We start from the raw sequence: 24,890 nt of genomic DNA, 5'->3' as shown, positions 1-24,890 counted from the left end.
TTATTTCAGTTTCAACAATAGTGTGGGTATTCTGTGGTTTGTGACACGTGACAAGTATTTTTAATACGAGTAAAGAGTCTCGATCAGGTATTAAGCAATATTCAATCAATCAGGAAAAAATTTAAGTCAATCATCCTCAGGATCGCATGAATGTCAGTCTCTGAATGTCTCTTAAGTAGCAAAATATTTGTCAGTTTTTACAAATTATCAAAGGCGAACACAAACAAAAAACCTTTAAATACGACATTCGGGACGAGACCCCCCTCCCCCCCCCCCCCGCTTTCTGTACCCCAAAGGTTGTTAGACTTTTTAAAATAAAATATTTTTCTACGTCACATTCACAATATTACTATTGAAAAATCCTAAATATAACCTAAACCTAACCTTTCATAAAAATCCACACTCTCTGATACTAAAAGAGTTCTCTTTTTAGCTTTCGGCCATCGGGCTGATATAGGGCCTCTCGGGCTCATATAGCTGCAGAACTGTAGCTCTCCGATAAAAAAAATTGACAGACCGGAGAGCTACAGTCCCATCCATAGAAAAAACTGTACATTTATTTATTGCGCACAAAAAAGAGAGCTGTTTCTCGATTTATTTCTCCGTATTTTTAAACTGCAATCTCAAAATATTACTGACCGTGTGTTCCTAACACATTTTTGCACTATTCCCACATCAAAACATTTCCTATAACCGTTGTTAGTAGCCCTCCTTGGCCTGAAATTAAGACCATCCACAATTTCGTCTGTTAATACTGTCATTTTGGGTGGCTAGACAATTCGGCCAAACGCGCTTCGTAAAGATGTCAACTACAAGAGTAGTTCATAGAGGCCTAAGGAATTTTTTGAAATCGAGTTTTTGTGCAGTTCAGGTAAGAATTTGGAGAAATGAATCCAGAACCGAGCGCAACTTTTTTGTGCGCAATAAATACATAGTTTTTTTTTTCTATGGGTGGCACTGTAGCTCTCCGGTCTGTCAATTTTTTGTTCTCGGAGAGCTACAGTTCTGCAGCTAGGGCTCATATGACATATGATATGGATTTTAGTACATGTATGTACTACTCTCTATGTTTTGAATAACTCTCAGACGACGTGATTGACGACAACTTATCTTTCTAAGTAGAATTTGTTTAATTACAAAGTTTATTTTGATAAATCTCTGAGCTGCAGTGGTTTGCGTGGGACCGAAAGTGAAGATTCATGCCTTAATACGGGGTTCCGTTAGGTCTTTGGTGTTGGAGAAAAATATGGTCAAAGGCTCTGTGAAGGTATTGTGAAATTTTAAAAAAAAGTGCATTTTTAATCATAAATGCTGTTTAAAGATTCAGGTGTCAATTACGCCTAGGTGTATATCAGTAGCAAAACAAAAAAAACAAAACAAAACAAAAAACAAAACAAAACAAAAAATAAAAAACGGCCAAAGTTGAGTGTGAATTTCCAGACATATATTATGAATCACTGTCTCGAGATTCGACAGGAGTCAGTCCCAATATCCAGCCAAGTGGAATCTCAATCCAAATATCCAGCCCACAGGTACTTGTGGACAGGACCCCCCCCCCCCCCCCGCAATTCAACCCCGAGGTTTGTTGGACATTTTTTTCACAAATTATATTTATTACACTTATTCATCATGTGTACCATACGAAAAAATCGTGAAAACCCCAAAATAATCATTCCACACAAAAATACCCCACTATACATTATAAGAGATCTTATAATGTATAGTGGGGTATTTTTGTGTGGAATGATTATTTTGGGGTTTTCACGATTTTTTCGTATGGTACACATGATGAATAAGTGTAATAAATATAATTTGTGAAAAAAATGTCCAACAAACCTCGGGGTTGAATTGCGGGGTGGGGTGGGGGGGGGGGTCCTGTCCACAAGTACCTGTGATCCAGCCATGTGGAATCTCAGACCAAGTATCCAGTCAAGTGGAATCTCAGTCTAGATATCCAGCCAAGTGGAATCTCAGTCTAGATTAAGAAGGGTCTTGATATGTAGTGGGTTAAGAAGCTAAACTATGAAAGTCCTTCAACTGACTGAAACCATGTACCAGTATTTCTTGATAGCATTGCACTGTGCAAGCCTTATTAATGCCTTTAAAAAAGATTTGCCCTGCTAAGTTTCATACACAAGAACAGTCAACTCACAACTGAATGATTTTTCAATGACATGGCAGGATCAGCAGTGACGGATCCAGGAATCTTGAAAAGGGGGGGGGGCGACCAGTTTGAGGTCGGGGTAGGGGCCTGTCCCCCTCTCTAAATCCGCCAGTGGGATAAGTGAGTAAATTAAGCACTATTTGAATACCGGTTTTTCCCCTTTTCCTATTTTTAGAAATAAAAATTTCATAGCCATTCCCTCTAAGAAGTTTAATGAAAAAGCGTTAGCAACAAAAACAATAACAAAGAATAAGAAAATCATGGGGATCTATTTATCATGGCCCATCTGTGCATAAACAACATGTATCGGATTCTTAGGTATGGTTTGACAACATGTAATATGGGTATCGGATTCTTAGGTATGGTTGGACAACATTTCATATGGGTACCGGATTCTTAGGTATGGTTGGATAACATTTAATATGGATATCGGATTCTTAGGTATGGTTGGACAACGTGTAATATGGGTATCGGATACTTAGGTATGGTTAGATAACATTTAATATGGGTACATGTATCGGATTCTTAGATTTGGTTGGACAGCATGTATCGGATTCTTGGGTATTGTTGGACAATATGTATCGGATTCCTAGGTATGGTTTGACAACATGTTTCGGGTTCTTAGGTATGGTTGGATAACATTTCATATGGGTATCGGATTCTTAGGTATAGTTGGACAACATGTAATATGGGTATCGGATTCTTAGATATGGTTGGACAACATGTATCGGATTCTTAGGTATGGTTGGACAACATGTATCGGATTCTTAGGTATTGTTTGACAATATGTATCGGATTCCTAGGTATGGTTTGACAACATGTTTCGGGTTCTTAGGTATGGTTTGACAACATGTAATATGGGTATCGGATTCTTAGATATGGTTGGACAACATGTATCGGATTCTTAGGTATGGTTGGACAACATGTATCGGATTCCTAAGTATGGTTTGACAACATGTTTCGGGTTCTTAGGTATGGTTTGACAACATGTAATATGGGTATCGGATTCTTAGGTATGGTTGGACAACATGTATCGGATTCTTAGGTATGGTTGGACAACATGTATCGGATTCTTAGGTATGATTGGACAACATGTAATATGGGTATCAGATTCTTAGGTATAGTTGGATAACATGTAATATGGGTATCGGATTCTTAGGTATAGTTTACAACATGTAATATGGGTATCGGATTCTTAGGTATGGTTGGACAACATGTAATATGGGTATCGGATTCTTAGGTATAGTTTACAACATTTAATATGGGTACTGGATTCTTAGGTATGGTTGGACAGCATTTAATATGGGTATCGGATTCTTAGATATGGTTGGACAACATGTATCGGATTCCTAGCTATGGTTGGACAACATGTAATATGTGTATCAACTTGTGATACTGGTATCGCAGAAAACCAGGTCACTTCGCTTTTAGCATTTTAACTCAACAAGAGGCCCAAGGGCCTTAACGGTCACCTGAGTATAATACAACAATTTAGAGGATCCACAGAGTATAAAATCAACTGAAAGGTGAAGCTTTGTTGCCCAAAAACAAGAAAAATTGGTGATCAGGATCAACAAAAGAATTACTCTAGAGTTCATTAACAGTTCATAAATTAGGTTCTAATCTGTTCCCCATTTATCACTATATCACCATTCATTTATTAACAAACTATTAGTGCTTCTGTACTATTTATAATTCCTTGTTGAAATTTCTTACATTGGACTCTTTTGGTCTTTTATGAACATTGAATAAGACAAGTTATTTTTGTCTCATTTTTATTTATCTTTACTTACAAGTCTACCTGATCATTAAAACTATGAAAGTACTTTTTGTATTATACGATAAAAAATCTTGCATAATTCTCTTATTCTATTAACCTTTCAAGTACATTATTTACAGTGACTAATTATCAAAAGTAAATGACAAAGGGGAATAACTCCTCTCAGTAGAATACAAATTAATAGAGCCCTGGCCAGGACCAGAACACTTGACAAAATGGTCCAGATGTTCAAAAATCTTTATTAAAACGTTTACTCTTTTTGCCTCTGATATGCCCAGGTGCAGAGAAGATTTTCAAAGAAATAATGCATTTTTTACTACAGATTCACTATATTATCAAAAGAGCCCCCCCCCCCCCGTCCCCACCGAGAAACAGAGCCTCTCACCCTGGGACCAGAAGTTTGCTCATCATACATGTAAGTCATTCTGTTTATCTGATTAACACTAAGGAGCAAACAGGATTATTTAACAGAATTAATGCATTTTCACTATATTATCAAGAGCCCCACCCTTACACCAGCACATCTGACCCAGGGGTCATGCAATTCACTACTCTGGAAGAAGCAAACATGCTCATCATAACTATACACTTAGCTTCTTTTCTTCTTAACCAGAAGCAGAAAAAAATATTTTCAAAGAAATTTTGCTTTTTCACTATATAATCAGTAGAGCCCTCCCCCCTTTTTCACCAGAGCCCTTGACCCTGGGGCCATGAATTTCACAATTTTGGAAGAGGCAATCTTGCGTATCATAACAATGTACTTAGTTTGTTTAAATAATACCCAGGGGCAGAGAAGAAGATTTTCAAAGAATTAATGAATTTTCACAATATAATCAATAGAGCCCAGCCCTAACACCAGAACCCCTGACCCTGGGGCCATCAATTTCACAATTTTGGAAGAGGCACTCTTGCTCATCAGAACTATGTATTTAGTTAGTTTATTTAATACCCAGGAGCAGAGAAGAAGATTTTCAAAGAATTAATGCATTTTCACTATATAATCAATAGAGTGACTCAGGTGACCTAAAAATCACTAAAGATCATCTAGATATCATGGTCAGTCAATGAATAAAGTTTACTGAAAAGGATTCTTACGAAACTAGTTAAAGAATAGCAGAAATTCTGGTGCCCTTTAGTTTTATAATTAAAAAACCTCTTTTGATTAGTAAATGTCAGGAACAAAATATTCAAAGCTCTGCTTTAAGTTGATGAGCATAAATTAGTGTTATTTTTACCGTTCCATGAAACTCTTCGTAAAAGATTTTCTTAAAGATTTTTTAATCAATGTCAAAGTTCGTCTTTCTTAAATTTGAATATTTTACTCTCCAAAGACATGATTGACTAAAACTTATCTTTCTAATTAAAATTTCTTTAATTACAACAAATAATGAGTTTATTTTGACACCAGTTTATATTTTTAATTATGACCCCGGGGCTGCAGTGGTTGGTGCAGGCCCACATGTCGATTGATCAAAGGTGAAGACCTCGGGTTTCGTTAGCCCTTTGGTGAAGTTGGAGAAAAATATGGTCAGTTGCTCAGGTGCTGTAAAAAGTAAAAAAATTATTTCTAATTATAACTGATATTTTAAGATTTGTGCGTGTAATTCAAATGTTGTTCATCAATGGTGAATGTAAAAAGGTATGATACTAGCAAATACAAAGTATTTTAAGAATGCTATGTTAAGAATGAAACTTGAAAAGATTAATGACCTTTTTAAGCAGTTTTCTGAATTTCATATCAATGTGACAGAATTAATATATGCTTTAACAGAAGAAAGACCTATTGACGTTTCAGCAATATTAAGTATATACAGTAAAACACGCTTATAGCGAAATGCTAGAGATGACCAATTTTGATTTGATATAAACGTTATTCGTTATTACCTTTTAAAACATGAGGATTGAAAATCACTCCGCTCCAAGCATGAATTCATTATAAGCATTTTTGCTATAACCGTGTATAATTGTATTTGTACGTTGAATATATTCTGATTTCGCTCTTATTAGTGAATTGTTTTCCACAATGAAACAAATAATGTTCAAAACATTAAAATGACCCCTTTCTTCTTTCCTTCTTTTGTTTATACGCACATCTCTTTTCTGTTCGATACCTCCTCAAAATTGTGAGAAACCAACAAACAGTCAGTATATTACTAATTGATAAGGATGTTTGTATTCTCATTGTAGCCCATCTGAATTACCTCCCCCTATGACTCCAACCAAAGATTCCATGATAGGGATACAGGAACCGTCCGCCGATAGGACAGCCTTGACACTGATACCTCCCAAGTCCAGCTGGAAAGTGTTGACTGCGATGTGGTGACCAGGAGAACCCATTAATGAAGTCCCCACGTATGTTGCATGGCCTGTTTAATAACAAAATATATTTCATTATATAGATGTTAAGATTTATCTCTACCTAGAGCTAAACTGTAAAAGTCCTTTTACGGACTGAAAGCATACACTAGTATTTCTTAGATTAACATTGCAGTGTGCAAGCCTAATCAATGCCTTAAGGTCTAATACCCCTCTGATAAGAGGGATAACTTTCGAAGATTATAAATCCAAAATATCCGGAAATCTGTTTCATCACGTGTTATTCATCCTCACAACGTCAGGGGTCCTGTGTCAACTCGTTGCCGTGGGACCCCTGACAAATCCATTTGTTTTGGGGGTTTTCTTGGGGGTGGGTGGGTAAGTTTCTTCTCTCATTGAGAAGCACCAATCAAATTGAAGTAGAATAGGTAGAATATTTTTATTTAGAAATTTAGAACAGAGGGACATTAGGCATTAAAAAAGATTTACCCTGCTGACTTTGATTCAGAAGAACAGTTAATTTACAATTGAATGAGTTGTCCTTGATGACTTGGCAGGATTAGTGAGTACAATTAAACAATGCTTGAGTTCTCTACAATCAGAAGGCTTGATTATTGAGTTGGCATGAATAGTGAGTTGGCAGGATTAATGAGTTGGCAGGATTTGTGAATTGACAGGGTTAGTGAGTAGGCAGGATAAATGAGTACAATTAAGCAATCATTATACTTGTGTTTTCCTCAATGAGTTTAAAGAGGCATGTTTAAAGAGGTGGCATGATTAGTAATTAGGCATGATTATTAATTAGGCAGGATCATTGAGTAGACACTGTTAGTGACTTGGCTTGATTAGTGAGTAAAATTAAGAAATGCTTGAATTCTCAGTGAGTGGGCAGAATATTGATTGATTGATTGATTTTATGTTGTTTTACGTCCCATTCGAGAATTTTTCACTCATATAGAGACGTCACCATATACCGGTGAAGAATTTAGGCCTTTACTCGGCACTCAGGGCCATTGAGCAGTGAGGGATCTTTATCGTACCAACGCCTGCCTTGACACGGGGCCTCGGTTTTTAAGGTCTCCTCCGAAGGACCCGCAACTTTCACTTCAACGTGCCGAGCGCTTGGCGAAGGACCAGTTGTTACCTATTTTTTATCGACTTAGGTCAGTCGCGGCCGAGATACGAACTCACGATCTTCCGATCACGGAGCGAGTGCTCTACCGACTAAGCTACCGTGACGGTTGCAGGCACGATAAGTGCGTATGCACGATTAGTGATTTGGCATGATTAGTGAGTAAGCATGATTAGTGAGTACAATTAACAATGCATAACTTCTCAATGAACACTTAGGATTAGTGGGTAGGCATGTTTAGTGACTTGCCATGATGATTAATGAGTACAGTTAAGCAATGCTTGAGTTCTCATCAGTGAGTTGGCAATGATTAAGGAGTTGGCATAATTAATGAGTACAATTAAGCAATAAACAAGTACCATTAATGTTTGAATCTGAGTTCTCCACTATGATTGGCATGTTAAGTGAGTACAGTGAACAATTTATTTCGAATTTGGTTTTTGGTAGAAGTGAATAATTTACTAGTTTGTATTCGCTATTTTTTTTATGATAGAATGAAAACAATAATATTGTGTTTTACTACTTCAGTTACAATTCACAATGTCTTTATTTACCGCATTGACTCTTTTTATTCTTTTACAGTGTGTTTGCTCACTGAATTGGCAAGAGAATTGAGAATTATTAACAGTTTATAAAGAATTTTTTTTTCAAATTAGTTATGCTTTTACTTAAAGTTGTTTTTATCTGAACACTTATCACTAAGTTCTAATTATACGTCAGTTATTTATACGTCAGTATATCGGACGATTTATTGTATTTGATTGTACTCACTAAGTTGGCAGACTAATTTATTCTAACTGAGTAAGTTTATTTATTAGTCGTGAGTACAGTAGACAGTGACTTGTACTCACTCAATTGACATGGGTCCTGAAGAGGAAAGGAGGGAGCCCCTACAGTGTAGCAAACTCCATTTGTGAAGGAGTAGGTTACGTTCTGGAAGACAAGAAAAACACTTGAAACTAAAAGATTCATTGTAGCTTAAATTCTGTTAATAGATATTTAGGAATTATTTCTATACTGAAAACAGAAAAGTGAATATGATCTGATTATTTTGATATCCTTACATTAAAGCAGACACGAGAGTTCTTTTTATTCTCTTTGTAATATTTTAAAATAATAAAATATTTTTTATTAGCCAGATATACTATTGATATTGTATTTACCGCTTTATAATCGTTGACTACTTTATAGGGATACGTCCCAGTCGGTAAGGTGACGGTTCCCTCCACGTATGTTCTTTTGTTGGTGTAGTCAAATTGGAGAAAAATCTGTTGCTGTTAAATTGGAACAAATATGTGTAATTAAAAAAAACTTCTACATGGAAATCACAAGATAGAGCCGCTTTCATTGGTTTATAAATGTACAATATCAAGAGCTAAAATAATTTGAAGGGACATTGAATTCAAATTCGATACTCTGTATGCTTTATAATTAATCTTTTTATTAAAGTTATTATAGAACAATCTATCTTCAAAGAAAGATTTGCACTAGTAATAGAATATTCCCATATCCTTTGATGAGGTAAATTTCGGAGCGTAACAAAGATTTGATTAATCAGATTGATACTAGATGCACTTAAATTACATGATGAATTGACATATAACAGTTATACTTACATCAATAAATTTACTTCCCGTGGTACCAGGCGCGACCTGTCCTCCTGTTTCATCAATACTGGTAGAGAACTGATCACCTATACAGCAAGGGGTAGGAGTAGACGCCCTGCCGAACACCACCGGGAGAACAGAAATCAACAGAAAAGCTGGATGCATCGTAACAGGAGATGTCTGAAATAAAATAGATCAAAATAAAGCCCAATTGACGAAGACTGAGATAAAAGGAGCTAGATAAGAAAGTTCACTCCCTGTCTGCGTAATACTGGAAAAAGACCAAACTCATGTGATATTGCTATTTCTGAGGTCAATATAACAATTTAGCTACTCGAAGAGGTCATTATTCACTTCGTCTCTCATGCTTTCTGCTTAAACTTCAGTATACTTTAATCACGTAAAAAGATGTAAAGGTTTTGCAAACTGAGTTGTATTGCACGTATTTAAGTAATTCATATAATATCCTCTGAGTTAGCAAGAGAAATGGGTACAATTAACCAATGAACTAGTTCTTCTGATTTGTTGGTACAATTAACAAATGAATGAGTTGTTTTCAATGAACTGGTATGATGAAAAATAAAGTTAGTACCAAAATGAACTGGATTGGAAACTAGAGTCTACTGCATTAATTTTTTAAAATCAATTTAAGCTGTGGTTGAACGCAATAGATATATATATATATATATATATATATATATATATATATATATATATATATATATATATATATATATATATATATATATATATATATATATATATATATAACGTGTATTGGTAACGATCCTCTAATAAAACTAATGTCCAAATAAAGTTTTTTGACTTGCCTAGATAGCCGAGCGGTCTAACGCGCTGTTCCTGTACTGCTAGGAGACAGATTCCGTAGGTCGAGAGTTCAACCCCGGGCTGGGGTATACTTATAAAAGTGAATTTCTTTGTGCTTTCTATATTAGTATTTCTTCACTTAGGGCAGTTATGTTAGTTTAAGAGTTGTAAATTGTGCTTTATGAATAAAATTAATTTCATTACAACGTGCATTGGTAACGATCCTCTAATAAAACTAATGTCCAAATAACTGTATCTCACTTCTATTCTCAATGACCGTGTAGTGTAGGGCAGCTCTGTGAGAATTCCATCGGCATCGAAAGCAAGTTTTTTGACTTGCCTAGATAGCCGAGCGGTCTAACGTGCTGTTCCTGTACTGCTAGGAGACAGATTCCGTAGGTCGAGAGTTCAACCCCGGGTTGGGGCGGAAGTGGGTATCCTTATAAAAGTGAATTCCTTTGTGCTTTCTATATATATATATATATATATATATATATATAGTTTTGGAGATACTTAAATTTGCGTTATGTTTGTAAAACATGAATTTCTGTTGTCTGTTTTTAAGCATGATGAGGCAGGTAATACTAGCTAACTAAGGATTATCAGTGTCATCATGGTTTATGCTGGCTAATTTGATCAAGAAACAGAAGTCAAAATGTCCGTCACACTTATTAACTATTTACTGAGAAGCCATCACTTTTATGGTGTAATCTTACAGAACATGTAATTTTTTTTTTAGACAGTTTGATATGTGTCATCAACTTAAACGTATTAAAATGCATCTTCTGTCAAATTTAGTCCCGTAAGGTATGCTGAAATTGTTGGCATTTTAATCATTAGATTTCTTTGGAAAAATGATGAGCGTGAAAGCAAAATTTCATATCAGAGGAACAATGAACCGTAGAGAATTAGGTAGGGCACACAATAAGCATTGGTTAGTGCTTGGTTGAAGGTCTTTGTACGAAACTCCCATTTTAAGAAGAAATGATAGAGAGAGAGAACATGTTATGCCAACGTGCACTTTAACATAATTCTATATAACAATGTCTTATCTTCTGGAAATTTTGTGTTGCAATAGAAGTACTTTGTGCTGACTATACTGTTAATAATAAAACAAGTACATATAGACCTAACATTTCGACCGTATTTTTCAGCCGTTCTATCGTCTCCTGATAAGGCCTGTCGGACTTCTTATAGAACTATCAAAGAACTATTAAACACATATAATAGACATGGTCAGACAGATTCTTCTTGTGTTGTCCGTGGTCGGCGCCACCCTCGCCGCTGACCCCACCCCCTGTTGCGTCCATCATCAATTCACGGCTGATTTGCTGGAAGTTGGAGGAAAAATAGACCCCAAGACAGGAGCACCTGAACCAATCACTGTAAGTAGTGAACAAATGCAAATTACATGTACCAATTCCTGAAAATGTAACGAGGCTGAACTGTTTACTGAAAGTGTACTCAGGTTGATCCAATTACTGAAAGTACAATTAATTTGAACCAAACATCATAATCACTGAAATATCAACGTGAACAAATCACCGAGAACACAGCAATCACCGTAAATATGGCTGATCAAGAAAATTCGTAGTAATTGTAGGTACTTCATAGTAATAACATAAATTTAGCATTGACAGTCAAGAGATTGATTGAATTAATATGTTTAAGATGATCTCAAGTCTGACAGTTACGATATACTGTAAAACCTGCCTATAAGGAAGTCCTTGATGTTTTAGGTCCAAATAACCGAGATTCCTTTTAATCCTCACAAGAGAGTGATGGGAAACTTACCTAACTTCCTGACAACCGTCATTTACTTATATCCCAGTTCCTTATAAGTTTAATTTATTGTTCTTTGAAAGTTTTCAAAGAATTTTGATGGTTTCCTTTCTCTCTTTTTAATTCTATCACTAAACTAATGAAGTATTGCTTATTATTTAATATTTTTTTTTACTTTGCCAAACCTTTTTTAACATTCTTTCAAAATGCCTGTATCCTGCACAAACTCTGCTTTAACCAGCTTTACTCTCATCATCGAATAACACTGAGAAGATATATGTAAGTCATGAAACTACATGTATGTTAATAGTTGACTGTTATTTTTCAGATTCAGTCCAAGCTATACTATGATTATGACGCCAAAAAACAGCGAGTGGACAGAGTGGTTGAGAATGATGACGGAACAACATACAACCTAACAGTTTACGTCGACTATAAAGAGGTCAGTCTTCTCCTACTAATATAAAAAACCCCGACACACTATAAAAATAACTACCGTCTACATTCACTTATAAACGGTCTGTATTGCAACCTGACACACTAAAGTCGACCATAAAAAGACAATTGAAGAACCCTACTGTCTACGTGCATTTATAAAAGAAACTAACACACTATAAGTCGACTAAAAAACAGACAATTGAAGAACCCTACTGTCTATGTGCATTAATAAACAACCTGACATACTATAAGTCGACTATAAAACAGACAATCGAAAAACCCTATGCTACATTCATTAATAAACAACCTGACATAGTGTGAGTCGACTATAAAACAGACAGCAGAACAAATCTACCTTCTACATCCACTAACAATGAAAAAGATAAAGATAACAAACAGCGATCGATCTAAAATAATCTACAAACAATACAAAGCTGTGAACAGGGCATAAAACACGCACCTCTGGATATTCTAGAGGTTGGATCAGGTGCCTAGGAGGAGTAAGCATCCCCTGTCGACCAGTCATGAGCACTATGTATTGATCAGATAGACGGAACATTTCATTCAAATTTAGTATAAAAACAAAGGCCTAAAATAGGTATGAAACATGTCAGTCAAAGTACCGTAACGGCTCAATGATAATTTATAATTGTTAACAAGCTCATTATGATGACAATAGAATTTACAGAAAGCTGACTTTAAAAAACTTATCTGTCACTAGATGCCTCTTGAGTATCGAAATAAGTTGGGAGACGTAAAGACCTTATGCAGGTGATAGCAGAATATTACTACATAAATAAGGAAAGTTGACGACGGAAAAGCTGAAGTCATCTCTTTTGTCATACAATTTAGTTGTTAAGTGACCCTTATCCTCTGTAGTCAGTAAAACATCCAAATATGAAACAGATGTGGTAGACTCTGTGGTGTCTTTTATTTCAATTTCACTGGGATATATCGAGTCGAGATTTCTACACCTAAGATTTTTAGTCTGAGGTTTATATTAAAAGGATGCTAAGTTCCTCATTGACAACATCTATGTAGTGTTTGGAGACCAGGTCTTCCAACAATTTCTTTGGATTTCGATGGTCACCAATTGTGCTCATTTGTTAGCCGACCTGTTTTAATATTCCTAGGAAGTAGAATTTATTCAAAAATTTATATATGAGAAGAAGAAAACACTTGCTGTGGATTTCAACGTGACTCCAGGTACATCGACGACATTATATTTTAACAATTAACAAGAGTTACTTTCATTCATATGTCGATAAGTGAGCTCAAAATAAAAGACACCAAAGAGTCTACCACATCTGTTTGAAATTTAGATGTTTTACTCACTTAAGACGATAAGGGCCAACTAATAACTACACTGTAAAATACTTTCGATCTTCCGGTCCCTTGAACCAAACTGTTTTCCTTTGGTCTAACGGCCCCCGGCATACAGTTAAGATCTTGGGATGACTTCAGCTTTTCCATCGTCAACTTTACTTATTTATGTAGTAATATTCATCTGTATATGGTGTCCCCCAACTTATTCGATACTTAAGAGCATATGCATGCTCTGAGACGATCAATTTTTAAATCGAAGCAGGCTACTGACAAAGGAGTTGATGTTACAGGGATTTCAACAACCTCATTTAGGATCAGCATTTAATCCTAAATTAGTCACCTTTTTAACCACTACAACCCATCACTGGGTCGTATTTTGACTGACATATTTCATACCGATTGTTCGGCCTTTTTTAAATACTAAATTTGACTACGTATTACTCCGTCTACTCGACAATACATAGGGCTCACGGCGGGTGTGAGCGGTTGACAGGGGATGTTTACTCCTCCTAGGCACCTGATCTCACCGCTTGAAGTTCAAGGGGTCTGTGTTTTATGCCCTGTTCACAGATTTGTAGTGTTTGTACGTTTTTTGAGATCGATCATTGTTCGTTGTGTTCAGCCATTTCATTCCTTCAATTATGGGCATTGGACTAAGATGGGCTTACTTTATGATCAATGTGTGCAGTGGAGCAAAATAACCAGGGGGGTAGATAACTCTATATACAACTGTTTAATGAATACTTAAGAGAGTTTTGAAGGATAAATTTGAAGCGAGAGAGAGAAAAAAGAAAAAAAGATTGATTAAATGTGTTCATTTGTTCCTTCATTCTCTTTTGAGTTATATTTGGTTGAAAAGCTTAAAACAACTTTAAAAGATTTTGAATTTTATAAACTAGAAAAATGCACGTAAACTCTTTGGAGAAAATAATGCATATCAAAATTTTCTCTTGCAGCAACTGGCACGCTCACTTGTCTCAGGAACATGTTATGTAACTCACCTCCACAATCAACCGATGCAAGAACCCTGTGTACCTGGTAAAACCATCACGTCTTGCTGTATAATTGTTAATTTTCTTATACTTAAAAAAAGTACATCTCATAAAATGAGTATTTTTTGATGCATGTTGATAGCGACATCTTCATTCGTGGAGTCCCGTATTCTGGGACCGGCTAGTAATGGCATCAGGGTTAATTCATTCGTCGCCGACCTTACAAAGGCCGCCAACACCACCATGAAGATCTCTGTCACAGAAGACGACTGTACCCCTATCTCGGCGTCATCATATGGCGTCATTGAGGGAGGTAATGTCATCTCCTATGGAACTGATATGAATGTCGATCAAGAGAGTAAATTCTGAGTTAAGAAATGCAAAAATAAATTTTATGTTTATTATCCACAAGCAAGTTTTACAACTGATGATGTACTAGCTAGTCTATTTTAACACATGAACACTGTCTTTGATTTCTGTTCCTTTTTTTTTCATTTTCAGCTATTGAGGAAATCACATATTTCTTCACAAATCTAGATTACAGTTTACCTCATCACGTGTTCCACATTCCCGCTGCCTGTCACGGCGTTCACGTAAGTTTACCACGTCACGTGTCCCACCTTTCTTCCGTCGGTCAAAGTGTTCACGTTAGTCTACAAGATACCTATTCCACCTTCCTTCTGCTTGTCACGGTATTCAAGTTGCCCCATATTCCCTTTGCCTGTCCCGATGTTCACGGTATTCACGTTTGTTTACAACATCCCGGGTCCCACCTTCCTTCTGCCTATCACGGTGTTCACATAAGTTCATAATATACGTGTCCCACATTCCCTCTGCCTGTCAGGATTTCACGGTGTCCACGTTTGTTTACATCACATACCCCACTTTCCCTCCGCCTGTCACGGTGTTCACGTAAGTTTACCACATCACGTGCCCCACTTTCCCCCCGCCTGTCACGGTGTTCTCGTAAGTTTACCACATCACGTGTCCCACTTTCCCGCCTGTCATGGTGTTCACGTAATTTTACCTCATCACGTGCCCCACAAACTATGTTCACGTAAGTTTACCTCATCTCAATTCGATACATGTATATTACTCAAATCAAATAGTAACTGGTACAAGAAGAAAACACATTTAGACTTAGAGGCCAAGAATTACGTACGGGTATTACTGTCTTATGAAAACATTACTTTTTCTTGTTTTTTTTTTTAAATAACGGCTCTTTCTAAAGAAAGTTCGGGTATATTGATAATTTCTCGGTCCATCCGTCAGTCTGTCTGACACACTATCTTTTCAAATCCTCTTACATTTCAAACAGTAGCCAATTCATCCTTTGGAATATGACTGATGGTGTCCTGTATATGTGCAAAAGAGTTTTGGTCGTTTTCTTTTTTTTTTATCCTGGGGGCCAATTAGGGGTTGAAAAACGACATTTTTATTCAAAAGTCTGTGTTCATGAACTCCTCTTACATTGTATGCAGTAATTAAATTATCTTTTGGTATATGATTGGTGTCTTGTACATACGCAATTTTTTTTCCCAAAGGAGATGGGTGAACAAGGCGTGCAAAATTTCTATAGCTTCAAAGGTACAAAATCATATTCAATTTGTGAATTTAGTATTTGATATCATTGAAAGGTATGACATTATGTCAAACTTTTCTGCGGAAAATTCTTTCGGCAAAAATCATTCTATGATTTTAAAAAAAAATGCTGTATTCTTGAAATTCGAACCCAAGCAATAAAAATTCTGAATATTAATTTTCCCTTCGAGACTAACACGCTGACCATTATTGTATATTGCTCTAACATACGTCTGCATTTAAATATTGTTTGTAAATTTTGATATGACCCGGTCTTGACTAAATGGACATAAATTTTTCTCGAAAAGATACGAATGTTATGTCATAAAAGTGCATTTTTACGATATAGTGGGTCTTTGCTCCATGTTTTTGTTGACTCTAAAGAATGTATATTTTTACGCATACTTTGAGTATAATATTTCAAAAAAATGGAGCGAAGACACACTCATATGGAAAAATTGTGGTTTAGAATGAAGATTTGATAATTTTTGCCCTCTTTGGTGTATGTATGCTATTTCATACACGAATAATCTATATGATCTTGTTGTGATTTGTGGAGATTTTACTTAAAATAAACGTAATGTTAAATAAAATATCAAAGAAAATTTTGTAATAATTGAGATTTAATTTTTCACTTTCTTATTTGTCGAACGATAGGCATTTTGCTTGTCTTGTTCGCCCATCTTCTTTCAATTTCATCCAAGAAGCCAGTTGAGTGCAACAACCTTTTTTCTACCTTTTTTTGGTTCCCAAGACTTACATTTTACACAGTATCCAGATTATTTTTTTGAATACAACTTGGGAGAGTCCAGTAGATGTGCAATAAAGTTAAAAATTTTCATCAAGATCTGACGACACGTTCCTCAAATATCTGTTTTGTTTCTCTTCGTAATATTTTAAAAAAAAATATTCATAATTAACATTATCTTGTTTTCTTAACTGTTTTCAAAATGTCTTGGAAAATAAATGCAACAAAAATTATGATATTTACAATTCAAGTGATTTCAAATATTAAGGATTATTCAAGGAAATATTCAAGGATTATATAGGAAACACTTCCCTCTGGTATCTAACATAAATCCTTGGTAAGGTACCTCAATTTTCTGTGAGGAAACTTGTTAAATTTGCAGTACTTCAACGACAAATTCTTGGGAAAAATTATATATTAGAGAGGTTGAGATTCCATACTTGTACGTGTACGGGTACGTCTAGTAGGGGAATTCCCTAAATTTCTTGCGTATTACGTCATCAGTTTTGGTGTTGATAAGTTTTCTACACGTTCCTACAACTTGTAAAAATTAAGGCATCTACACGTAGGTGTAAACTTGTAGCTTTTTCAGTAAAAACTAGTCAATTTATGTGTGAAACTGTTATTGTTGTTAATCATTTAGGATGTTGAGTTTCATGAACACTTATTTTAACCATGTTTTGCCCACTAACTAAAGTCAAACTAATTTCACGTAACTACAAAATAGTTGAAACAGAGACACCGATTACAGTCTACACGTTCATGTTATGCGTCATTAAATCTCAACAGACAAATTACAAAAATCGTGTACGTGTACAAAACTTTATTTCCAGAACTCTGACATATTACTACGGAAGCCCATTTAGGACCAATCAAAAATATTTTTGAATTTCGATATAACGAATTGTAGAATTTGTTAGAACGAATTTAATTCGTTATAATATTTTTTTTTTTTACTTCGTAATAACGAATTAAATTTATTATAACAGATTTGTTGAATTTGTTATAACAAGTTTAAAAATTTGTTAAAACGGATTAAATTTGTTTAAACGAATTCTAAAATTTGTTATAACAAATTAAATTCGTTTAAACAAATTTTAAAATCTGTTATTACGGATTAAATTCGTTAAATCAAGTTAAAGAATTAGGAGTTATAGAAAAATAAGTATGAATTCGATATAACAAATTGTCGAATTCGTTTAAATGAATCTAATTCGTTATAACAAAATAAAGAATTCGTTTCAACGAATTTAATTCGTTATAACAAATTTTAGAATACGTTAAAACGAATTGAAATCATTATAACAAATTTTTGAATTCGTTTTAACGAATTAAAAGAAATTGATATAACAAATTAAATTCGTTGTAAAAAAAAAAAAAAAAAAAAAAAAAAAAAAAAAAAAAAAAAAAAAAAAAAAATTCGACAATTCGTTTTATCGAATTCAATTTTTTTTTTATAGGTCCTAAATGTCTTCAATATATTTCTCAGTCGCTTTACAAAAACCTTCTTACAAAACTCCTTTTAAAATAAAATTTATGCTTCATTAAATTCTCTTAATTCAGACTGGAAATGGAATTCATTATATCAAATTCAAATATAAAAGCCCACGAACAACTGCATACATGAGCATTTTATGCTCAATTTGACACATTTCTGTAAATTATAGAATAATTATTGTGGCTTTTGCGATAGTTACCCAGGTAAGAAGGAGAGTAAATTTAGAGGCAAACACTAGTGTGGGTATAACTGTCTTATGATAGAATCTATAATGGGGGAGGGTGGGGGTGCTGCGAAGGAGTTCGGCCTTTCAATAACAAAATTAATTCAAAGTCAAGAACCAAAGGTCATTGCCAGAGTAATAGACATAACTATAAAGAAAATGTGGGAGTACATTCTCTCTAGGTTTTCTTTTTTCATTCGAGTGTTTGTAAAAGTTGACATTATTAAATATGTGTAAAACCAAGTAAGAAATGTTGCGAGAAAAACATACCAGGTATGTTCTGAAGTATATTTAACAAGTAAGAAATGTTGCATTAGAGACACATATTAACTAATGTAATTTAACAAAGCAATGTTGCTTGAGAGGCGCATATATTATATGAGGATCTGATTCCATATATTTTTTCTTTATAGGGTCCTCCAGTTGGTCGTGACCTCAAACTGCCATATTTTCTCCAAAGATCTTTGAATCTTCAATAACTTTATCTGTTACTTGATTTTATTCTTGTTTTTCAATATTTTAAATATTGAAGTAAAATAAATTCTAGAATTCTTAAACACATAGTGATTCTTTATATTGAAAATGGGTTTAATTTGTGACTTTAAATTCAAACTATACTAAACCTCTTTCAGTGGCTTAAACAAAATTTGAGAGCTATTGGACATGTTAAAAGAATCTGTGTAGCATTTATTGTATATGTATTTATTGTATATGAGAGAGAGAGAGAGAGAGAGAGAGAGAGAGAGAGAAAGAGATTAAAATGTAGTAAGGGAACCATCAAGGCGACTGACATATTTCATGAGATAAAACGTAAATGTCAAGAGCAAAAATATGAGAACTAAAAAACTATCATCATGTACTCAAGCAGACATGACTATCCACGGCGACCCTTACAATGTGCAGTATGAGAGACACGCCCTAGTATGGACATGATAAAATAAATTATGACCCCAAGATAAAAGGCCATAATCAAGGGAGAACCGTCTAAAACTAATAATGGTAAAACCACTGTGTCAATTTCAATGACGTGCAAAAGAAGAGCTTAAGTATAAATTAAACACAGTTTGATTTAAATTTTTATCCCGTTAACATTTTACATTGGATAATAAATGGGATTCTTCTCTTCTCCATTTAATTTCACCCACACGCTCGCTTATTTAGTTGTAAATAACTTTAAAGACCCCGCTGTTTGATAAAACTTCCATAACATTGTCCCAAGAATTAAAGCCCCTCATCGCGGTAGTCCGCCAGATTTATAGTCGAGATCGCTGCCACTTAAATGTCCCCAAATTCCACCGGAATATTTTCAGTCGCGGACACACGCGGTGCACGCTGAGACTGATAACTGAAATTCCAAAACAAATTGTCATTTATGGCATGTATACTCGCGAACCTTGGTAAACATCGACACATCTAGGGCCACTGAGATGTAATAATTATGGGATCTGCCTCATCCAAACGAATACATCCCTCCCACACGGGTTTGAATGGGGATTGCCCAAGGGCTGAGTTGGAGGATAAGTTTGCCAATGTAGATGATCATGCGAGAAAGGTAAGACCAATACTGATTTTTTTTTTTCAGTAAATATGCTGAAAATAAATTACAAAAAAGTACTACGAAAGAAATCTCCAGTCTTGAAAGAAAATCCAAGAGTCTAAATTGAAAGAATGTGGATAATTAACTTTAAAATCGAAAGGTGGCTATTTTGACACACTCTTGTCAGAAAATAATGCCCTCAAACTATTAATCTGATAATCCAAGATTAATGTCTTTTCAGACCGTTTGAAGTGACTTATTAATGCAATTAGGTTTAATTTTTCCGTAATGTGTTTAATCCCAAATGATCTGATGTTATTGTGTTGTTAATTACTACTTGAAATTCATTAACAGGCGCCTAAAACGTTGATGATGTCAGATAATGACCTCGCTGCCTATCTATGTGAAGGGACAAGTGATGACGTAAACAAAATACGGGCATTTTATATGTGGATTGTCACCAACAAAGCGTAAATATTTCTTATATTGATTTTTACCTGAAATTCTCTCAAATTCTAATATTTATATTTAAATGACAGAGAACCTGTGAAATTTATTTTGTATTGCTTATCTTTTTAAAGTCAGTTACAAGCGCTTTCAAAAGATGAGAAAACACAGCACGAGGTTCTAACAAAGAGGTTCGATTCACTCACTAGGTAAATACGTTGTACACATACTGAATATTGTCCACTGTACACTGTAGTGTGTCATCTAGATTGAAAATTTGGGTAAAATACATACATTTTGCCTTGATAGATATCCCATCAGAATTAATTTTTCTCTATAGGATTGCTGATATAGAGTCAAAAATAGTCAAGGGTCTCTACAAAGCTCCCACGGATCAGCTTAACGCAAATACTAATATCCACGGAGACCACAGCTGGAACGTCGTCAATTTGGCGGGAAAATGGCACGTGGTTGACTGTCAGTGTGGCTCCAGTGATATTCTCTTAGAATCATTTTATTTCCTACCTGATCCACAGCAATTCATCAGCAATCATTTTCCACTTGATATCGACCGGTCTTGGCAGTTATTAACAGAGCCTATTTCACTTGAGGATTTCAACCAAGCACCTGTTGTATCCGAGACTGCTATAGCGCGTGGTGTTCGAGTAGTGTTTCCAAAAACCCGAATCGTAAACGTTCGCCATTCTTTTCATGTTTCTGTGGATGACACACAAGCCGTGTTATCAGATTTTGCCGCTGTCTTAAGTTCAGAAGATGGTCTCGCACATAATGAATTCGTTCTCATCTCTAGATGTGGATCCCACTCTTATTTTGTGAACATCAGACCCCCGTTTGTCGGTAACTTCCGCCTGACAATTCTCGGTAAACTTTCAAGCACAAGAATGGAAGCAATCACCGAGTTCCTTGTCACGTGTTCCTCCGTAAAGAAGCACCTGCGTAAATTTCCAAAGGAATACCAAACATGGGGAATCGAACCCAGATTTCCAGAATTCACTGGCGAAATGTGTACCATTCCACCGGCCTTACAGGAAGTGAAAGATGGGAGTTTGGATTTGTCTATATCCACAAGGACAATGCTTGATGTGTACGCCTCCCTGAGATGGCTGGAGGATGGGAGGAACTTTGATGACTACATGGGAACAGACAGCAGTCTCTCTGAGATCAAGCTCAAGTCACTTCTGCCAAAGAAAGGATTTTACCGTGTTTGCTTATACCTTCGAAGAGGAGATGTTTTGTATCCAGTGCTCTACCTACTTTTGGAAAACAAAAAAGGAGTACAGTCGACACCTCCCCATCTCAGTGAAATCAATAAAGATATTCTTATTTAGATGTTCCTCCAGATTAAAAAAATTTTAAGATACCTCGTCATTGGATATATCGAAACTGATACGGTGGCCGATATTGACTGTATTCGTTTTTGGACATTCTCTTTAAAGTACTAGCTACATTGCAATAAAATGCAGACGTTTCTATTGATCCCTATTGTAATTCTATTGTAATTCGTCAATTTTTAAAGTTTTCATGCTTTAACTTTATATTATCCATTATGATTCAGTACTCTTTTCAGTCATTTGGCACAGGGGCTTAGATGAGCTATTCCATAGCGAAGTCTGTCAGTGTACGTCTGTATATCTGTTTTCACATTGTATAACTCTAACTCGAGCCACTAGGTCAATGTCAACTAAACTTGACGTAAAACTTCACTGGATCGGAATTGGTTTCTCGGAAGACGTTGACCTTTCATGCGATGATAACTAAAAAAGAGGGAGAATATAAGACGAGATATTAAAGAAATTTCTTAACCCATTTAGCAAGAATGAAATAGGAGATAACGAACAGTATTCAAGCTCAAAAGTCCATTCAAATAATACAAATCAGAAACAGAGCAAACATGGACCTCAAAAACATCAGAAGTGGGATCAGGTGCCATGGAGGAGTAAGCATGGGATCACACCCGCCATGTGCTCATTCTCATGATCGTGAAAAGAGGCCCATGGGCCACAACGCTCACCTGAGTAACTTTGGCCCTGCTGTTTTTCACCAGATTTTCCCCCGTAGTACGTATTGTGGTCCCACCCTACCCCCGGGATCTTGATTTGAACAATTTAGAATTAAGACTACGCCAGGAGGCTTCCATATAAGTTTCAGCTTTTTTGGTTGTGTGGTTCTTGAGAAGAAGATTTTTAAAGATTTTTTCCTATATATTTCAATGTAAACCTTTAATTTCCCATTGTGGCCCTACCATGCCCCTGGGGGTCATGATTTGAATAATTTAGAATCTACACTACCCCAGGAGGATTACATATAAGTTTCAGCTTTATTGGCGCAGTAGTTCTTGAGAAGAAGATTTTTAAAGATTTTTTTCTATATATTTCAATGTTTTTCAGGTGAGCTAAAAACGAAAAACCCGTAGATAATTCGGTGTGTAAATAATGGCCTGACAATTACTATGAAAAATTTTCAGCATTTGACTTAATGATTAGATTATATTTGCTGACAAGGTCATTGTATCGACCATAGAGTTTGCGAAATTATGATTTTAAACGAGACTGTTGATGTTTTTGTTTCATCATCTTGTTTGTCAATGGATTACCTCGTTTTAGAAATTGTTCGTACGTAGAGCATGTTCTTGTGTATCGAATCAACTGAAAGACATGCGTAAACCCCATATGCAGGTGATATGGGTATATTGCTACATAAGTAAGGGAAGTTGACGATGGAAAAGTTGGTTGTTAGGTTACCATTAACGTCTTTTTCTAGTAAAATATCTAAATATGATACAGATGTGTCAGACTCTGTGGTATCTTTTATTTCAAGCTCACTGGGATATATGGAGTCGACATTTGAATGGACGTAACTAATGTTAATTGATTATACGTCGTGGATATATCTAAATGTAGAGTTGAAGACCACAACAAGTGTTTTTTTCTTCCCATGTATAAGATTTTGAATACATTCTACTTCATATGAATACAAAAATAGGCCTGCTAGAGCGCAATTGGTACCCATGGGAATTCCGACAGATTGATGGAAGACCTTGCCTCAAGACCATAAATTGAGAACAGAACTTGAGTAAAAATTTTGATTTTGAATATCTGTGTTTTATTTAACATACGTACTTAAAAATTTGCAGGTTTGTATAATATTCCAATTTAAACATATGATGAAAATTTTGTTTCATTATCAAAACTATTTCAAAAGTTGTATTGATTTGAAATTTTGACCTAAGTATGTTCTCAGTTTATGGTCTTGGGGCCTGGTCTCCAAAAACTACATAGATATTGTCAATAAAAAAAATCAAGCATCTTTTTAATATCGATTTCAGAGTACTTGTGTACAATCACAATGTTTTTTTTAACAAAATAATGTTGCAAATGTCCAATAAAAAGATAAAGTAATTTACGAGTTCCATTTTTTATTGAAAAAAAAAATCATTGTGAAAACTCAAAGGTTCTTCAAGATATCGCCCGGAAACGAAAGTGTTCCACACAGACAGAAGGTATGAATTTATTACCTTGACCTTTTGACATCGAAATCAAAAGGCGTCTTATTTAGGCCATAGGGAGTTGTGATGATGTAAAATTTCATTGAAAAAGCTCAAAGGCTCTACTAGGTATCGTCTGAAGACGAAAATATTACACACAGACAGAATGACAGATGAACGGACCCAAATTAAAATTCCCACTTTCAGTAAAAGCGAGGTACAAAAAAGATAAAAGCTGGCAAGACTTCATCTTTAAGTAAAATTGTGGGTTTTTTTTTTCTATCGTGGTCTGTCAACTTTCACTTGTATATACATGTACGCCTTCTAAAGGAAGTTGAGACCTATTGATAGATGTCTTCTTGTGCGAAGAGAATTACAATTGTTCAAATTACGTTATATATTGATGCTGTTACACGTTTTTCAGTGAAATAAAACCCTTGTGAATTTATTTAGAATCCATTTCCAGAATAGGAAGGAGATTGTGTGGTGTAGTGTAGACTCAGATTAATTCCATTGTTTTCCGTGGATCAATGGTTGTGTTGTCATAAGGATACAAATTCATAGAGCACACATAGACACGATTTTGTTAAATTAATTGTTATGTTAATTTCCTCCAGAACTTTAAACCATCAGAGCAAAGAATGAAATTTTACAAATATAAAAGGAAGGGGGAAAAAAAATAAATTCCAGGTTTCTTTGTAAAGTTATGCAATCATAACTAATACCAGGCCACAGTGAAAGAATTAATTTTTTGGTTAGAGCAATAATTTTCATTTTAGCGTTTTGGTCCAAAGATCTCTTCATTAATATTAATTGTATAAAAACGATATGATGATTCATTGATAAATACTGTACACAGCAACAAACTCAATTAACATTCGAGCTGTCACCAAGTGGGCGTTGAAGATTGTTATTGCCTATAGTGCCATACATAAGGTGTTATCGAGAACAACTGTTGTACCACATAGGAATACTTAGTTGTCATA

At 35.2% G+C, this 24,890-nt stretch overlaps 2 protein-coding genes across 2 annotated transcripts; one reads left to right on the top strand and one right to left on the bottom strand.

The window, feature by feature from the left end:
• Positions 1 to 5,350: 5,350 nt before the first annotated feature.
• Positions 5,351 to 9,193, bottom strand: LOC133175018 (uncharacterized). Its single transcript, XM_061310112.1, has 5 exons — positions 9,009 to 9,193; positions 8,556 to 8,666; positions 8,244 to 8,325; positions 6,146 to 6,310; positions 5,351 to 5,487 (listed from the first exon to the last, which is right to left on the bottom strand). Exons 1-5 carry the CDS (start codon positions 9,162 to 9,164, stop codon positions 5,366 to 5,368), a joined length of 636 nt encoding a protein of 211 aa, XP_061166096.1. The 5' UTR covers positions 9,165 to 9,193; the 3' UTR covers positions 5,351 to 5,365.
• Positions 9,194 to 11,027: 1,834 nt separating this feature from the next.
• Positions 11,028 to 21,848, top strand: LOC133175020 (kyphoscoliosis peptidase-like). Its single transcript, XM_061310113.1, has 9 exons — positions 11,028 to 11,212; positions 11,938 to 12,051; positions 14,330 to 14,411; positions 14,508 to 14,678; positions 14,867 to 14,998; positions 19,843 to 19,967; positions 20,307 to 20,422; positions 20,534 to 20,608; positions 20,740 to 21,848. Exons 1-9 carry the CDS (start codon positions 11,060 to 11,062, stop codon positions 21,746 to 21,748), a joined length of 1,977 nt encoding a protein of 658 aa, XP_061166097.1. The 5' UTR covers positions 11,028 to 11,059; the 3' UTR covers positions 21,749 to 21,848.
• Positions 21,849 to 24,890: the final 3,042 nt, after the last annotated feature.

Source organism: Saccostrea echinata, unplaced genomic scaffold (assembly GCF_033153115.1).
Source record: "Saccostrea echinata isolate AGI-Se365-2 ecotype Australia unplaced genomic scaffold, CSIRO_AGI_Sech_v1 ptg000060l, whole genome shotgun sequence".
NCBI classification, from domain to species: domain Eukaryota; kingdom Metazoa; phylum Mollusca; class Bivalvia; order Ostreida; family Ostreidae; genus Saccostrea; species Saccostrea echinata.
Note: the sequence above shows the minus strand (reverse complement) of the source record. Positions and strands in the feature narration are given on the sequence as shown.